Source organism: Geotrypetes seraphini, chromosome 3, assembly GCF_902459505.1.
Source record: "Geotrypetes seraphini chromosome 3, aGeoSer1.1, whole genome shotgun sequence".
Taxonomy (NCBI): Eukaryota; Metazoa; Chordata; class Amphibia; order Gymnophiona; family Dermophiidae; genus Geotrypetes; species Geotrypetes seraphini.
In genome coordinates, this window is record NC_047086.1 from 87,276,820 (window position 1) to 87,294,303 (window position 17,484).

General features: G+C 41.3%; 1 protein-coding gene across 4 annotated transcripts in view; it reads right to left on the minus strand.

Moving 5' to 3' along the window:
• The window catches only part of KIDINS220 (kinase D interacting substrate 220), a 306,588-nt gene that overhangs the window by 174,683 nt on the left and 114,421 nt on the right, over positions 1-17,484 (minus strand). For all 4 annotated transcript variants that reach the window (XM_033937373.1, XM_033937372.1, XM_033937370.1 and 1 more), the window contains exons 11-12: positions 10,684-10,782; positions 6,074-6,251 (exon numbers count right to left, since the gene is read on the minus strand). In XM_033937373.1, coding sequence (XP_033793264.1) covers positions 6,074-6,251; positions 10,684-10,782 — 277 coding nt within the window. The remainder of the gene's footprint in view (positions 1-6,073; positions 6,252-10,683; positions 10,783-17,484) is intronic.

The following is a 17,484-nucleotide window of genomic DNA, read 5'->3' on the forward strand; positions in this document are numbered from 1 at the left end:
CGGGTGATTTCAAGACGGGAGGGGGCTGGTATTGTGTGGATTTGGATCAGGTGAGTGTAGGGGGTTGCTCTATGTATAATCGCTGGGGTGAAAGCTGAGCACTCTGGTGGTTGTTACATGTTTGTTTTCATTTTATGCAAATGTTTTCCCTCTTATTTATTTGGTTCTAGGGGTGGCTTAAGATGTGTGTCCTGGAATGTATCCATATTAATTCCCCTATTAAAAGGACAAAGATTTTACAATATCTAGCAAGACATAAAGCTCATATCGTAGGACTACAGGAGACAAAACTTAATGATGTCAAAATGTAAATTAAAACAATCTTCAAGTTTTAATATAAATTTGATTGATCGCTTATTCAAAATTCTAAGCGATGTACAAATCAGTAAAATTACAAAATTTAGGGGACAACAAAGCAGACGACAAAAACTAAATCTTGTAAGAAATATTAAAAACTAATATTACAAACATATTAAAACAAAAGGAAAGCAAGGGAAGAGAAATACAAGTTGTTTGATAGTAAATAAGACATTTATGGGGAAAAATACTGGGAAGGGAGAGATCATGTACTTCAGAGAAGTAATGAAATGCAATTGAAATAAGGCTACTAGTCAGGCTTTCTAATTATCAAATGCATCCTTAAAAAGGAAGCTTTTTAATTTACTCTTAAATCTGTCCAAGTTGCGTTCTTCCCTTAAATAGATAGGGAGTGAGTTCCATGTTTGGGGGTCTGTGACAGAAAAAAATGAATTGCCACCATGTATTAATAATTTTAAGCGAGGGAATTATTAATAAATGTTGATCGTTTGATCTCAATAATCTATTTGAGGTGTAGGGAATCAGTAATTTATAAATAAAAAGCAGGAGTTTTGTATAGCAAAGATTTGAAAGTAAGCAGACTTAGTTTATACATTATACGGTGAGCTACTAGGAGCCAATGCGCTTTCTTAAGGAGAGGTGTCACATGATCAAATTTCTTAGCTTTCATTATAAGTTTAATAGAAGCATTTTGAATAATCTGTAAACGTTTGATTTCATTTTGGGCTATTCCCTTGAATAGAGCATTGCAATAATCGATTTTAGAAATTACCAAGGAATGAATTAAAATGTTAAGTGATTTTGGGCATAAAAATTTTGAAACTGAACGGATTTGACGAAGTCTGAAAAAAGTTGATTTAACAATAATCAAAGATGACCCCTAGAATCTTAATGCTACTTATTGACTGTAGAGTAGTACCCGCGATAGTAATTGGAAAAATGAGCTTAGAGCCGTCTTTCCAGGGAAATAGCATAACATTTGATTTATTAACATTAAGAGCTAATCTGTTAGCGTCAAGCCATTGGTGAATCTGTTCAAGTTTCTTATTGATTGCTATTGTTTCAAGAGGATTATTGGAATCTAGTGGATGTAAAAGCTGAATGTCATCTGCATAAGCAAATACGTTAAAGCCAATGGATTGGCAGAGAGTCATCAAGGGTGCAAGGAAAATATTGAACAAAAGTGGCGAAAGAATGGACCCTTGGGGAATACCATATTGTTGTTGAAAAACTTTCAGAAGTTGAATTGTTAAAGGACACAACAGAGGAGCGGTTTGCAAAGTAAGATGTAAACCAAGAGAGGACCTGATCCGAGATGCCAATAGACTGGAATCTGTCAATAAGAAGATTGTGGTCAATTGTATCAAAAGCAGATAAAAATCAATAGAAAATCAGAAGAACAGATTGGTGATGAATATCAGTGTTCCCTCTAAGCGGGCGGGTGTTGTGAGCAAACTTTTTTCACTGTGAGCTAAAAATATCGGGCGCCAGCAAGTTATGAGCCAAATAAATATGTTGTCAAAGTTGCTGATACATGAGGACGAGGTATTCAAAGGAATTTTAGGCCTACACGCTAAATTAAATAACGTTAAATAATATTTTTAAGAACACAGAAATTGTAGGGATGAAATGATATCTTAATAAATGTTTTACAACAAATGTAGTTATGTCTGTTACATCCATATGTGTAAACTGTAAATTAAAAACAGTCCAGAAGACAATACGTTTGATGCTTTCAATTTCTAGACCAGTGTTTTTCAACCTTTTTTGGGCAAAGGCACACTTGTTTCATGAAAAAAATCACGAGGCACACCACCATTAGAAAATGTTAAAAAATTTAACTCTCTGCCTATATTGACTATATATAAAGTAATTCTCTTGAATAGGAATCAAATAAACACAAAGAAAGTATTTTATAATTACTTTATTATGAAATAAAAATTATAAAAATTATAAAATACTTTATTCAGTGCGAAACCTGGGCCTGTTTGGCTGAACACAAAGCTGATATTCTGGCTGGAATGGAAGAAAGACACACACGTAGCTCTTCGTCAACAGCTCTCAGTCTCTCTCTGTATTTGGTTTTTATAGCATACAAAAATAGACAAATATACCCTCCATCCTTTTTATTAAACCACAATAGCAGTTTTTAGCGCAGGGAGCTGCGCTGAATGCCCAGCACTGCTCTTGACGCTCATAGGCTCCCTGCGCTAAAAACCACTATTGCGGTTTAGTAAAAGGGGACCATATTGTAAAATATAGACAGCAGATATAAATTCAGAACTGTGCATAGTAAGTGAAGGGAAGTTTTCATCTCTGGGAATTTACCCAGTTAACTATTAAGTTATTTGGGCAAATTCCTTTGAAAACTGTGGTAATACTGCCTCCACTTTGCTAAATTTAAAATAAAATCATTTTTCCTACCTTGTCTGGTGATTTCTGGTTGCACTTTCTTCTTCTGACTGTGCATCCAATCTTTCTTCCCTTCTATCAGCCTGTATGCTTTCTCTCCTCCACACCTCATTCCCTCCCCCAACTTTTTCTTCCTCTCTCCCTGACCTTTCTTTCTTTTTTTCTGTTTCTCTTCTTTCCTTCTGTTTCCCTGCCTGCCCCCTTTCTTTCTTTCTCCCAGCCTCCTGTCCAGCAGTAACTCTCTTCCCTTCCTCCCCTCCCAGCAGCATCTCTCCGTCTCCCTCTCCAGTAGCAGCTGTCCCTTTTTTTTCCTTGCCCAGCAGCTTCCCAGATTCCTTTCCCTCCTCCCCTCCCAGAAGCATCTCTCCGTCTCCTTCTCCCTCTCCAGTAGCAGCTGTCCCTTTTTTTCCTAGCCCAGCAGCTTCCCAGATTCCTTTCCCTCCTCCCCTCCCAGAAGCATCTCTCCTTCTTCTCCCTCTCCAGTAGCAGCTGTCCTTTTTTTTCCTGGCCCAGCAGCTTCCCAGATTCCTTTCCCTCCTCCCCTCCCAGAAGCATCTCTCCGTCTCCTTCTCCCTCTCCAGTAGCAGCTGTCCCTTTTTTTCCTAGCCCAGCAGCTTCCCAGATTCCTTTCCCTCCTCCCCTCCCAGAAGCATCTCTCCTTCTTCTCCTTATCCAGTAGCAGCTGTCCCTTTTTTTCCTTGCCCAGCAGCTTCCCAGATTCCTTTCCCTCCTCCCCTCCCAGAAGCATCTCTCCTTCTTCTCCCTCTCCAGTAGCAGCTGTCCTTTTTTTTCCTGGCCTAGCATCTTCCCAGATTCCTTTCCCTCCTCCCCTCCCAGAAGCATCTCTCCGTCTCCTTCTCCCTCTCCAGTAGCAGCTGTCCCTTTTTTTCCTAGCCCAGCAGCTTCCCAGATTCCTTTCCCTCCTCCCCTCCCAGAAGCATCTCTCCTTCTTCTCCCTCTCCAGTAGCAGCTGTCCTTTTTTTTCCTGGCCCAGCAGCTTCCCAGATTCCTTTCCCTCCTCCCCTCCCAGAAGCATCTCTCCGTCTCCTTCTCCCTCTCCAGTAGCAGCTGTCCCTTTTTTTCCTAGCCCAGCAGCTTCCCAGATTCCTTTCCCTCCTCCCCTCCCAGAAGCATCTCTCCTTCTTCTCCTTATCCAGTAGCAGCTGTCCCTTTTTTTCCTTGCCCAGCAGCTTCCCAGATTCCTTTCCCTCCTCCCCTCCCAGAAGCATCTCTCCTTCTTCTCCCTCTCCAGTAGCAGCTGTCCTTTTTTTTCCTGGCCTAGCATCTTCCCAGATTCCTTTCCCTCCTCCCCTCCCAGATGCATCTCTCCTTCTCCTTCTCCCTCTCCAGTAGCAGCTGTCCCTTTTTTTTCCTGGCCCAGCAGCTTCCCAGATTCCTTTCCCTCCTCCCCTCCCAGAAGCATCTCTCCTTCTCCCTTTCCAGTAGCAGCTGTCCCTTTTTTCCCCTGCCCAGCAGCTTCCCAGACTGATAGTGGTTTTCTCCCCTCCCAGCAGCTCTTCTTACTTCCCAGCGCAGCGATTCACGAAGGCAGCCTCGGGTCCTTTGTTGTGTCGCGCCGCCTCTGAGGAAAGAGGAAGTTGCATCATCAGAGGCAGCCGCGACTCAGCAAAAGCCCCGAGGCTGCCTTCGTGAATCGCTGCGCTGGGAAGTAAAGGAGAGCTGCAGAGAGGGGAGAAAGCCACTGTCGGAGGCTCCCCAAGATCTCTCCGGCCCAGCGCACGCTTCCGATGCTGATCTTGCAGAAGTTCAAATGAGTCAATCTTGCCGGTCCTGCGCTGTGACGAGAAACTTGTGCGCTGCGACCTAATATTTTGTGCGCCAGCGCACGCCAGCGCAGCTTAGCGGGAACACTGGTGATGATCCAAAAAGTAAAGTATGGAGGTAGACATGCCAATCAAAGAATGTTCTGTAGAGTGATGCTGTCTAAAGCCTGTTTGATTCGGATGTAGAATGTTGGTTTTTTCTATGAATTCTGATATTTGATTGAATACCACCTTCTCAGTCAACTTTGCTAGGAAGGGAATATTTGCGATTGGTCTGTAGTTTGATTTATCCTCGGGACTAGTTTTTTGATCTTTAATAATGGGGCAAATAACTGATTCCTTCCAGGCTTTGGGCATGATGCTTTGCTGAAGACTTTCATTAATTAGGGCAAGGATGAAAGGACCAAAAATTGCAAAATAACATTTAAGAATGAATGGGGGGAACCCTTAATATTAATGGTCTTAGTGAGGGATTCAATCTCCATAAGATTTGGTAAGTTGAATTGTGAGCATTTTGAGGATAGTGACCCTAGCTCAATTTGGTCTTGATCTAGTGTTGAATGCTGATTCAAGGTAAGAATTTTTCCTGATATTATTCACTTTGTCTGTAAAATAAGTTGCAAGTTCCTGGGCAATGGACAAGATATTGGTTATCTGATTTTGCTTCTTGGTCGCAGATGTAACCGATTTTAGTAGAGTAAAGTGCGGAGGAGTTTTAGGCTTTCAAAATTTGGCTTGAGTAATATTTCATTTTTGCCTGATTTATTTATTGGGTATGACAATGTTATTATGCTTCCTCTGCTGAGGGCTAAGGTGGAAGTAGCTCTTAATTCATAAATCAGTACCTTTTCTGATGAAACAGGTAATTTCTGACCCTGAGGGAAGATTTGTGGTGGTTCAGAGTGAGTTATATCATAAAAATGTCATTTTTGCCTCTGTCTACGCTCCCAATAGTTCTCAACGATCCTTTTATCAGCTAATGTTTGGTACCCTGTTGCCCTTGCAAACTACTTCTCTGGATTATAAATTACTATTAGGTGATTTTAATTTTATTATATCTTTGCACTCCTGAGGCATCAATTAAAATACTTCCATGATCCACTTATCTGATTGGAATACCATAAATATGGGAGGAATTAAGTTTTTATCAGCTTTTTAATTTATTTTTAAAATTTTCTTTAACTACTACAGAGAACTAATAAGGAAAATAGAAAAGCCTGTCTAGAGAAAATCTTCAAATTATTAGAGAACAAAAAAAAAGAAAAAGTTGTAGGAGGCAGCAGAAAGTTCACAAGACAATGAAGACAGAGGAGATGGTCTACTTTAAAAGCTCTAGACAAGCTTTTCATAGTAGCAGAGATGACCTACTTTTCATAGCAGAGATTACTACTCCTGCCTATCAGGAAATAATGTCCTTACACTTAGCAGTTATTTAGCTTTTAGAAGACAATAATGAATATATGATTTTCAAGTCTTCAAAAAAATCATATATTCATTATTGTCTTCCAAAAGCAATTCCAAGTAGTGCACTCAGGAAAATATTTCAAACCTATACTTACTGGCACCAAATATTTGAGTTAAAATGCTTTTCTGATGGCTACAATCGATATTGTAGGGAGTCTCTCCTGCCTTGTTGGGCCTGTAGAGTAATCTTCCATCTTTTGGATTCCTTAAAAGCAGTTCTGCAAGTTTTCGGCTTCTTCCACGGATTGCAATATGAAGTGGAGTATCTCCCTTCTGTGTTGTACCAAAAATGTAAACAGCAGTAAGAAAGGCAATTTTTCAAAGGATTCAATTTCTTTTCAATCAAGTAATATATAACTTGGGATCAATAATTATATTTTCACAAAGGCAAACTCGTGCATTAAAATGAGGTTTGATTATTGCCCTTAGTGTATGCAGTTAAAACTGTGTGCTATGACAATGCAGATATATTTATCTGTGCTATCACCTTCCAGGAAAACCTGGGCCGACAAAAAGAACTGGGACTGCAGTATACTTCAGGAAGAAAGAAAGTTAGAATGTGGGTATTGCAAGCATTAGCATCCATGAAGATCCTGCTTGGGATTTTTGGCTATTCCATCTGGTCCTAAGCAGCTGACCCCAACCTCTTCCACTGACAGAATAAACAAGGTCTGAAGCATCTAACCAGAAGGTATGCCTCTCAGGAGCACAAATTTCCCCGTTCTGTCCCCGCAAGTTTTGTCACTGTTCCTGCCCCATTGCTGTAAGCTCTGCCTTAACCCACAAGCCTTGAACACTCATGATTTTAAAGACTTGTGCAGATGAGGACGAAGCTCGCAGGAATGGGGCAGGGACAGGAAAAGAACTCGTGGGGACGGGATGGGAAAATGAGTTCCCGCGGGGACAGGGAAAAATTTGTCCCATTGTCATTCTCTAATATCAGCCTCTCAGCACATAAGGTTCCCTCAGATTTCTACTTCCCGAGTGCATTACTCTGCACTTCTTTGCATTGAATTTTAGTTGTCAAACATTAGAACATTCTTCTGACTTTTGCAGATCCTTTTTCATGCTTTCCACTCTCTCCAGGGTGTCCACTTTGTTCAAAAATCTTGGTAACATCTTCAAAAAGGCAAACTTTACCTTCTAATCCTTTTGCCATGTCGCTCACTAAACTAAACTAAACTAAACCTTGGGTTTATATACCGCACCATCTCCACGAATGCGGAGCTCGGCACGGTTTACAGGAAGAAAGATGAGAGAGGAACTACAGTGGAGAGATTAAAGAGTTAGGTGTAAAGGGGAAAGGTGAGAGGCCTAAGAGGGGGGAAGTGTTACAGTTTTGAGAATAGCCAGGTTTTTAGGTGTTTGCGGAAGAGTTGGAGGGAGCTTGAGGTTCGGAGAGGGAAGGTGAGGTTATTCCAGATCTCAGTGATTCTAAAGGGGAGGGATGACCCAAGTTTGCCTACATGGGAAATACCTTTTATGGAAGGGAAGGATAGTTTAAAAATTTGGGAGGATCTGGAGGAAGTAGGGGTTGGGGAGTTCCAGGATAGAGGGATAACGGCAGGAAGGATGCCATGTAGGATCTTGTAGGCCAGACACGCACATTTGAAGTTCACAAATATATTGAACAGAATCGGCCCCAACACTGATCCTTGTGGCAACTCCACTACTCACCTATCCTTCCTCTGAGCAAATTCCATTAACCAACACCCTTTGGCATCTGTCCATCACTACTATGGGTCCTAACTTCAGCCGGTCAAGTTTGTTCAGAGCCTCCTATGAGAAACTGTGTCAAAGGCTTTGCTGAAATCTATCTAGCGCACTTCCTTGATCTAATTCTCTGGTTACCCAGTCAGAATTCAGTCAGATTTGTTTGGCATGATTTACCTTGGATCTTGTAACCCTTTTGATTCTAGGAATTTCACTATCCTTTACTTTAGTTATGCTTCCATTATTTTCCAATAACCAAAGTGAGGTTTACAGGTCTGTAGTTTCTTGCATCACCTCTGTAACCACTTTTGTGAATAGGAACCCATCCGCTCTTCTCCAGTCCCATGGAAATACTCCCATCTCCAGGGATTTATTAAATAAATATTTGTGGAGATGCCAGAACCTCTCTGAGCTACTTCAGTATCTTTGGATGGATGCTATCTAATCCCATGGCTTTGTCCACCTTCAATTTTTGAAGTTGTTCATAAACACTTTCTTCCATGAATGACACAGTATCCATGCCATTCTCATGTGTAATTTTACCAGTCAATTGTGGTCCTTCTCCAGGATTTTCTTCCATTAACACAGAACAGAAGAATTTGTTTAACACGTTTGCTTTTTCCTCATCACTCTCTACATAGCGGGTCCTAACTTCTTTCAGTCTCACAATTCCATTTTTCATCTTCCTTGTTTCACTAATATACCTGAAACATTTTGTCTCCCTTTTTAATTTTTCTAGCGATTTGCTCCTCTGCCTGCGCTTTCGACAGACTTCTCATTTGGCTTCTTTCATTATCATCCGGTATTCCTTTTTGTGCTCCTCTTCTTGAATATTTTTATATTTCACAAATGCCAACTCTTTTGCCTTTATTTTCTCGGCCACTAATTTGGAGAACCATATCAGTTTCCTTTTTCTCTTGTTTTTATTTTCCTCATAAAAAGGTCTTTAGCCATTTTTATTGCTCCTTTCAGCTTGGACCACTGCTTTTCTACTTCCCTTATGTCCTCCCATCCTATTAGCTCTTTCTTTGATATTCCCCGTACTACTAAAGTCTGCAGGTTTGAAATCCAGGATTTTGAATTTTGTGTGGCTGCTTTCCACTTTAGCTGTTACATCAAACCAAACCATTTGATGATCACTACCACCCAGGTGGGCATCTACTCAGACATTAGAGACACTTTCCCCATTTGTGAGCACCAGATCCAGTGTCGTTTTTTCCCTCATCTGTTCCATTACCATTTATCTGAGCAAAGCCCCTTGAAGGGCATCCATATCTCCATATTTCTATCAGATTCCGCAGATGGAACTTTACTATCCACAGCACCTTTCCTTTCTTCCCCAGCTTTTGGCTATCTGTGACAAGATTTTTATCAATTTACTACGATTGAGTCGAAGGTCTAAAGATAACACCCGCATAGATAGAAGGTTCATTTTCTCTTTTCCAAGCTATCTATAGTGCTTCTTCCTTTCCCCAGGCCACCTGCATTTCAGTCGCAGGAACGGGGTCTTTACATAGGAAGCTACTCCTTCACCTTTTTGACCATCTCTGTCCTTCCTAAAAAGATTATAGCCTGGTATATTTGCGTCATATTCATGAGAAACACTGAACCATGTCTCTGTGATCGCTACAATATCCAAGTTTGTCTCTAACATCAGGGTTTGTAGATCATAATTTTGGTTGCCTAGACTACCAAAATCCAACCTCTCCTCTCCAAGCACACTACCAAAACCCTTACCCACACTCTTATCACCTTTTGCTTAGATTTCTGCAACTTGCTTCATTCACATCTTCCGCTCAACCATCTCTCTCCTCTTCAATCCATTCCAAATTCTGCCGCACGACTTATATTCAGTGAGAGCAACCATACTCATACTATCCCTTCTCCTCAGATCACTTCATTGGCTCCGCATCCGTTTCCGAATACAGCTCACACTCCTCTTGCTGACCTACAAGTACAGTCATTTGGCAATTTTTCTCCTCACTTATCTCTCCCTATGCTCCCTCCCGCACACTCCATTCATTGGGTAAGTCCCTCCTATCCGCACCTTTCTCTAGAATCTGTCCCTTCTATCTTTCTTTACCATATGCATGAACTGACTGCCCAAGTCATTACATCAAGCTCCATCACTAGCAGTAGTCAAATCCAAGCTGAAAGCTCACATTTTCAAGGCTGATTTTTACTTCTATCTCCTACTCCCCATAAGATACCTATGCTCATCTTACTATTCTTCCTGTGAGAAACTCCCCAACTCCTATATGTACTAGGTTGTAAGCACTTCTGAGCAGGGACATGCACATGAATAGCGCTGCTCACACCTTTCAGCAGTTTAGAAATTATAAATAGTAGTAATAGTAGTACATATATAGCATCTGGCTCTTAATGTGTTTTTTTGGCCAAAACTGTGCATTATTCCTTCTTCAGTGATTTGTTTAATATGAGATTCTGTAGCATGACTCATACTGGGATAGTCTGTATCTGGGATAGTCTGTATCTGGAACTCTTTCACCAGATGTGAAGTGCTTACATAAAAAAAAAAAAGTGCAAGCCTGTGGAAAAGCTGTCAGTGAGTTTAGCAAAGTCTTATCATATGGCAGTTTAAGGCATTGCTAATCCATTAACCAGAACACAAGATACCCACAGTAGTGCTAAAGAATTGCTAAAGGGCACATATGTTGTTATTTATGTCAAATCCCAAATCTGTACTCTAATATTTAGGAAGGGTAATTTTCAAGAGTGTCTACAGGCTATATCAGAACCAATTTGTGGTGCTGAAGTTAGGGAAGGATCGATATATGCATACTTTGGTATATTCAAATATATACACATTGTTTTTGGTCAGAAAAGCTACCTGCAGAAAAAGGAGATACAAGCGCCTCCAGTACTTTATCTTTTGTCATTTTTCAAACTGAAAATATGCAGCAGAGAACTATATTTTCACATCTGAGTAAATACTGTATATACTCAGATCTTTAAGCAATTAACTTCTTACCTTGTCTACAGCAGAAACTTTAGCTCCCTTATCCAGCAGCAGTTCTACAATCTCAATACTCCTCATTTTGGTTGCTTTTATTAAGGGAGTTTCACCATCCTAATAATAAAAAAAAGAAAGGAGTAAGTTTTAAGCTTAAAAAACAAAAACAGGTGGTCAAACAGGTTATTATAATAACTGAATATAAGAGCTACTCGGTGCAGAAGGGTGTTCTGCAAATATACAAACAGGAAGCATAAATTGCAGAAGAGACGAAACAAAGTACAATGTATGATGTTCCAATAGATGATCTTATTAATACAGAAGAATGACTCAACACAAAATGTATTTTGGCCGTAAGACCTGCCTCAGGAGTCTAAATATATAAAATCTCTACCACCACATTAAAATAAAATAAAATAAAATGTAAAATATAAATATGTATTAAGGCCCAAATTCTGCAAACAGCGCCCCAATTGTAGGCAGCTGTAGGCATCCTACAGCTATCTAACCAATTTGGACGCACTTTTTCTATAAAAAAAAAATGCTCCCAAGGCAGGTCACCTACATTGGAGGCACCTCCGGGAGCCTAGGGAGGCCCCTAGGCTCGCCTAAAACTAGCCATGGGTGTGGTTTGCCTCAGAAGTCGCCTTAGGTGAACCTAGGCGGCCGTACGCGTCTCCCTAGTAGAGCAGGAGACGCTTACAATATAGGCCAGCAAAATGATAGCCTACATTGTAAGTAGACGTGGCCGCTACACTTATCGCGGCAAAGGATCTCCCTGCCACGATAAGTATAGTGGGTGCGGCCGCCAGTCTCCTCTCCCCCACGAACGAATAAGGCAGGAAGGATGCCCAACTTCTCCTGCCAAAGAACCCCCCTCACCCATGATGATCGCCAGTAGGACGATGCCCAACCCCTTCTGCCAGAAGACTCCCTCCCTCAACCTGCAACGACCGCCAGTAGGAGGGTGCCCAACCCCTCCTGCCAGAAGACCCCCCCACCCATGATGATCGCCAGTAGGAGGGTGCCCAACCCCTCCTGCCAAAAGACTCCATCTCCCCCACCCCCGCAGTTTGTCAGCAGGAGGGTGCCCAACCCCTCCTGCCGGAGGACCCCCCCCACTTGCCCCCGAAGTTCGCTGGCAGGAGGGTGCCCAACCCTTCCTTCCAGAAGACCCCTCCACGTGACAATCTCCCCCCCTACTAACCTTAAAAATTGGCCGGGGGGAAGGAGCCTAACCAAGATGGCGTCCTGAAAAACTTTGGCAGAACGCCGTCGTGCCTTTTTTCTTTTACCTAGATGGTATTGCATCTGGGAAGCAAAAACCCGAGGTACAACTATACAATGGGAGGGATGTTAGTGAACGAGAATACCCAAGAAAGGGACTTGTGGGTAATGATGGACATGACAATGAAGCCGACGGCACAGTGCGCAGCGGCCGCTAAGAGAGCGAATAGAATGCTAGGTATAATCAAGAAGGATATTACAACCAGGACGAAAGAAGTTATCCTGCCGCTCTATCGGGCGATGGTGCGCCTGCATCTGGAATTCTGCGTCCAATATTGGTCGCCGTACCTTAAGAAGGATATGGCGTTACTCGAGAGGGTTCAGAATAGAGCGACATGTCTGATAAAATGGATGGAAAACCTTTCATATGCTGAGAGATTGGAGAAACTGGGTCTCTTTTCCATGGAGAAGAGGAGACTTAGAGGGGATATGATAGAGACTTATAAGATCATGAGGGGCATAGAGAGGGTAGAGAGGGACAGATTCTTCAAACTTTCAAAAAATATAAGAACAAGAGGGCATTCAGAAAAACTGAAAGGGGACAGATTCAAAACAAATGCTAGGAAGTTCTTCTTTACCCAGCGTGTGGTGGACACCTGGAATGCGCTTCCAGAGGACGTAATAGGGCAGAGTACGGTATTGAGGTTTAAGAAAGGATTGGACAATTTCCTGCTAGAAAGGGGGATAGAGGGGTATAAATAGAGGATTACTGCACAGGTCCTGGACCTGTTGGGCCGCTGCGTGAGTGGGCTGCTGGGCACGATGGACCTCAGGTCTGACCCAGCAGAGGCATTGCTTATGTTCTTATGAAATCTTAGACCCGGGTTTATCCTTCTGAACCCAGGTCGGTTGCACAATTACCTGGCCCGATGGATGCATTTGTCGAACGTGGTCCTGGATTAAAACCGGAAGAGAAGACCTCGGCTGGAAGAGAGAGTAGAGCAGAGAACTCTCAGGCTCCCTTTGAGGCAGTCAGCCTCTCTCCTGAGGAGTGACGCTCGCCTGAACAGCCACACCCCTGATTGTTATCAGAGAGGAGTGTAGCAGTAATGCCTGAGAGATGGGAGGAAAATGAAAACCTCGCAGTACATAGAATTGCCACCACCTCAGCATTGTTTCTGCCAATAAGCGAAGACTTGTGACTGACCGGTGATCTACAGGAATCACCACCAGATAAGTTGCCTTCAGGTACTGTGATGAGTAAAGATATTGAAATTGAAGTTTCAATATCTCCTTTGAAGAAACACCCAGTAGTTGACTTGAATTCAATAAGGGAAGCTATTTCCATGCTACAAATTTCCCTTGGAACTCTAATTCAGAAACTAGCTGTGCACTGTTCTGGGTTACTATCTGAAACTTCTAAGTTACAACAGAAAGTGGTAAAATTAGAAACTAAAATCCTAGACAAGGAAAAGAAACTAGAAATTATAGGAGCACAAAATCAGCTCCTTATGAAAGATAATGGATATATTAATAATAAGCTTGAGATATTGGAGAATGCAACACAAAGAGAATGTCAAATTAATTATCCAAAACTGCCAACAGCGTCAGCTCTTGACTTGTTCAAGAGATATCTTTCAGTGATTCTAAAGGTACCTGAATTTTCTTATCCTCCTATCTCAAAGATTTATTCCCTTCCTTCAAGAAAGAAGAAATCTAGAATTAACAGAAATGTTGGAAAAATCTGGCACAGAATCAGTACTAACAGCTACCTTGTTTGTTCAATTTGCATTAGATTCTGATAGAGAATGGTTATAAAAAATGTTTTTCAAAGTAAAAGATAAATTGTTTATGAGCCAAAAAATCAGAATGCATCCAGACATGTCTAGAACAACACAGAAAAAAGGAAGCAGTTCCTATTACTGCGACCTCAAGTCTTAAAACTGGGTGCCTCTTTTGTTTTAAGATTTCCCTGTAAGTGTTTGGTTAATTTTCAAGGAGACAGATATGTCTTAATTTGAATCCTCACAGCCGTCTAGATTCATTATAAGTAAGGAGGTGATTTTGTCTAGTACACCAGTTATTTTGTAAGAATGAAGCTCGTAATGGATAAATCAGATTCTTTTCAGGATTCCTCTTTTTTCCTTTAATAATTACTAGAAACTAATTACTCCGTATTATTTCATAAGCTTTCTCCCCTATATTGAGGGCTACTTAACGGTATAAGCAAAACAAAATTTCTTTGCAAATTTCCTTTATATTATTCTGCTCATACTGTTTTTTTTCTGTATATGATTGTTTTTGATCATGTAAAAATTTGAAACTTAATAAAGAAATAATTAAAAAATAAAAAATAAAAGCTGGTTGGCCGGTCAGGTCTTCTTACTATCCGTCCGGCAGGCCTGCCTCCATCGAAATGAGGCAGGCCTGCCCTCCTTTCCGGTGCACTGTGGGATGCACCGGGAAGGGGCCTAAGGCCTGACTGTCCCATGTGCCTAAGGCCCCGCTCATCAGTTCTTATATACCTGTCAGCTTCTGAGGCGGGGTCCTATACAGAATCTAGGCGTAAATATTTATCAATTGTATAAATTTTGCTTTTGTATGTTTTTAGTTATTTTATGAATGCTGCTACTTGTAAGCCGCCTAGTAATAGGAGGTTGAGAAATTTGTTAAATAAATTAATTAAATTAATAAATAAATTAAAGGGTAAAGGGAATGGGACTTGTATACTGATTTTTTCTGTGTGGTTTACATATTTTTGTTTTAGATAGGTATGTATTTTGTACCTGGGGCAATAAAGTGTTAAGTGATTTGCTCAGAGTGACAAAGAGCTGTAGTGGGAACTGAACTCACCATCTCAGAGTGCTGAAGCAGTTGCTCTAACTATTAGAGAACATTCATCCACTTCATATACAAATATATATACAGTAAAATCTTGGATTGCAAGTTACTTGGTTTGCAAGTGTTTTGCAAGACAAGCAAAACATTTTATTAAATATTAACTTAATATACAAGCAATGTCTTACAATACAAGCTCATACAATATATACACATCACAACTGAGCCGATGGTTCGGCTGAACAAATAGTTGCTGGAAATCTGGCATCACCAGATACAGCTTGGCCATAGTCTTAGCCACTTGAATAGATCCCTCTAGTTACTCCTGATGGTCCATAGCCAGCTTAGTGATGTCCAGATGCGAGATAAAAGACGTGGTCAGAGCTACAGAACTGCTCATAACTGATCATTGAGAAGCAGCAGCTGGCGGGACTTCCAGCTTTAACTCCTGCAGCGAGGTGGAAATAACGTTCGAAAGCACATAGGCCCTAACCACTGTGGAGGGTCTTCCTCCGATCCAGAGTTGCTACCACCTCTTGAATGTTGTCCTCTTGCAAGGAAGCAGATTGTGCAAGGAAGACTTCATCCTAGGATATAAGTGGCATGAAATTGGACCTGCTATCCTCCCAATCCGTGATAGACTGATCCTCCTGGGCCAAAAGTCTGTTTCCTCGCCTGGTCAGGATGCCTGTCGAGGGGAGAACACCTGCGCCACCACCACTGTTGCACTACTAAAAGCTGCTGAGGACCCTCTGCAGTTCAAATAAACATTCCAGATAAGGGTCACAAAATCCAGCGTCTGTTCTCCTGGGCTCCATGGCCCCCATATCATTACGCCTGGCCAATACAAAATCAGAGGGACTTGGAAGAGGTGGATCCTTAGCCCTGGAGGACTCAGAGGAGGCTGAGCCCAAAGCGTCTGCCCCTCCCCCATGCGCTCTGTCGCACGTGGGACAGGGACACTCCTTGGCTGAACATCCAGTGCAAACCTGGCAAGATGTAGGGGGTAAAAAGACCTGATTCCATCCCAGTCGATTTTGAGCAAAATCAAGGGGTTTTGAGGCAGATAGAGGCAAAAGAAAAAAAAAGATGGTTTAACATCAAAGATGGGCACCACTAGAAAAATCATGTCAAAAACGGCCCAAGGCGACATCCTTGAAGGAAAAAGGTCACAGGAAAAGGGGTTTTGGAGGAGGGGAACCTGGGCACTGGGGTAAGAAACCCTCAAAATCAACTTTTAGACATCCCTCCCCCATCCCGGCTTCAATAGCTAGAGAATGAGTATCCCATTAGACCAATGTGAAAGAGTCTGATTTGTATCGAAGGCAAGTTCAAAGGCATCTCCATACTGTACCAGAGATTGCTGGAAGTTGCACAGAGAGATTGCTTGCAAAATTTGACAGATAAATGCAACAATGAACTTCTGACTGATTTGAACAAGGGAGAATAGTTTATTTGGTTGCAGGCTCAACAAATCTGAATATGTAAGGAGAAGAGCTGAGTTAATGATGAGACTTCTCTAACAGACTTATAGATTGTCTTTTTTGTTCCACAAATCTGACCTAGCCTCCAATCCAACGTGCTAGAGGAAGTGTGGCCATCAAAGCACTGACCTCCATGTTTGGTGGAACTGTCACTTTATGTGGAGCTTCTGGATGGATGTTGTCTCTAAAATTTCCCAAATGATCATTACTATACAACTGGTTCTGGAGCTGGCTTTTTTGAGTTACTGGGGAGTTGAATTTATCCCCTTCTAAACTTAAAATAGCTCATCTCACAAGATCTGGAAGCAACCTTCTCTGCTGGATGTGGCTTGCACTAAAAACTTGGACTTTCTCAGGATAGATACATTGTACAATATAATCTGGAGCAAACTCTGGTCCCGTCATAAATATCAATTGGCAGGAACTATAGAACTTTAATTTCTTGTTATTAGTTCCATGTGGAAAACAAGGAAACTATCTTCTCCTATGTATTTCTAGTTATTCCAGTCAATCACTGTTAATAGAAATTGCAGTCCTTCTTTCCGTCATTATTTGCAGGTAAATCATGGATTATCTTGGATAATTTTGATGGATATATAATTTTTGAAAGAGAGACTAAGTAGAGAACTGCATGTTTTGGATTTTTTGTAACTGGAGATTTCTGCAGGCTGTCTAGTATTTTTTCAAGAATGTAGGCTGCTATAAGGGAGATTTTTAGCACAGTTATTTTTCTCTTATTGGGAGTTTTGTCTGCTGTGGTTTTTTTTTTTCCAAGGGCAGTAGGACCAATAATAATAACTGGGTCTCCGGTAATAAAGGAATGAAATTGATTGCCATCACTACCTTTTGAAGTGCTGAGGTTCCATTTGATTTTTAACATTAACACTAATAGCTAGCTTGACAGTCATCCCTAGTTTCATGCAAATTAACTGATTAGGTATTTATGAGCCTTAAATGTAAACCCATTTCTAAATTGTCATGATTTGATGGTCGGTTTTAAAATTTTGCTGACAGACAAGTAGGGTTACCATATTTTGAGCAATAACATAGTAACATAGTAGATGACGGCAGATAAAGACCCGAATGGTTCATCCAGTCTGCCCAACCTAATCTAATCTAATCTAATCCTTAGGTTTGTATACCGCATCATCTCCACGTTCGTAGAGCTCGACGCAGTTTACAGTAGGAGAAATAGGAAGGAACTACAACAGAGGGTTAGAGGTAGAAGTGTGAAGAAAATTTAGAGGACTTGGGATGCCAAGATATGAGT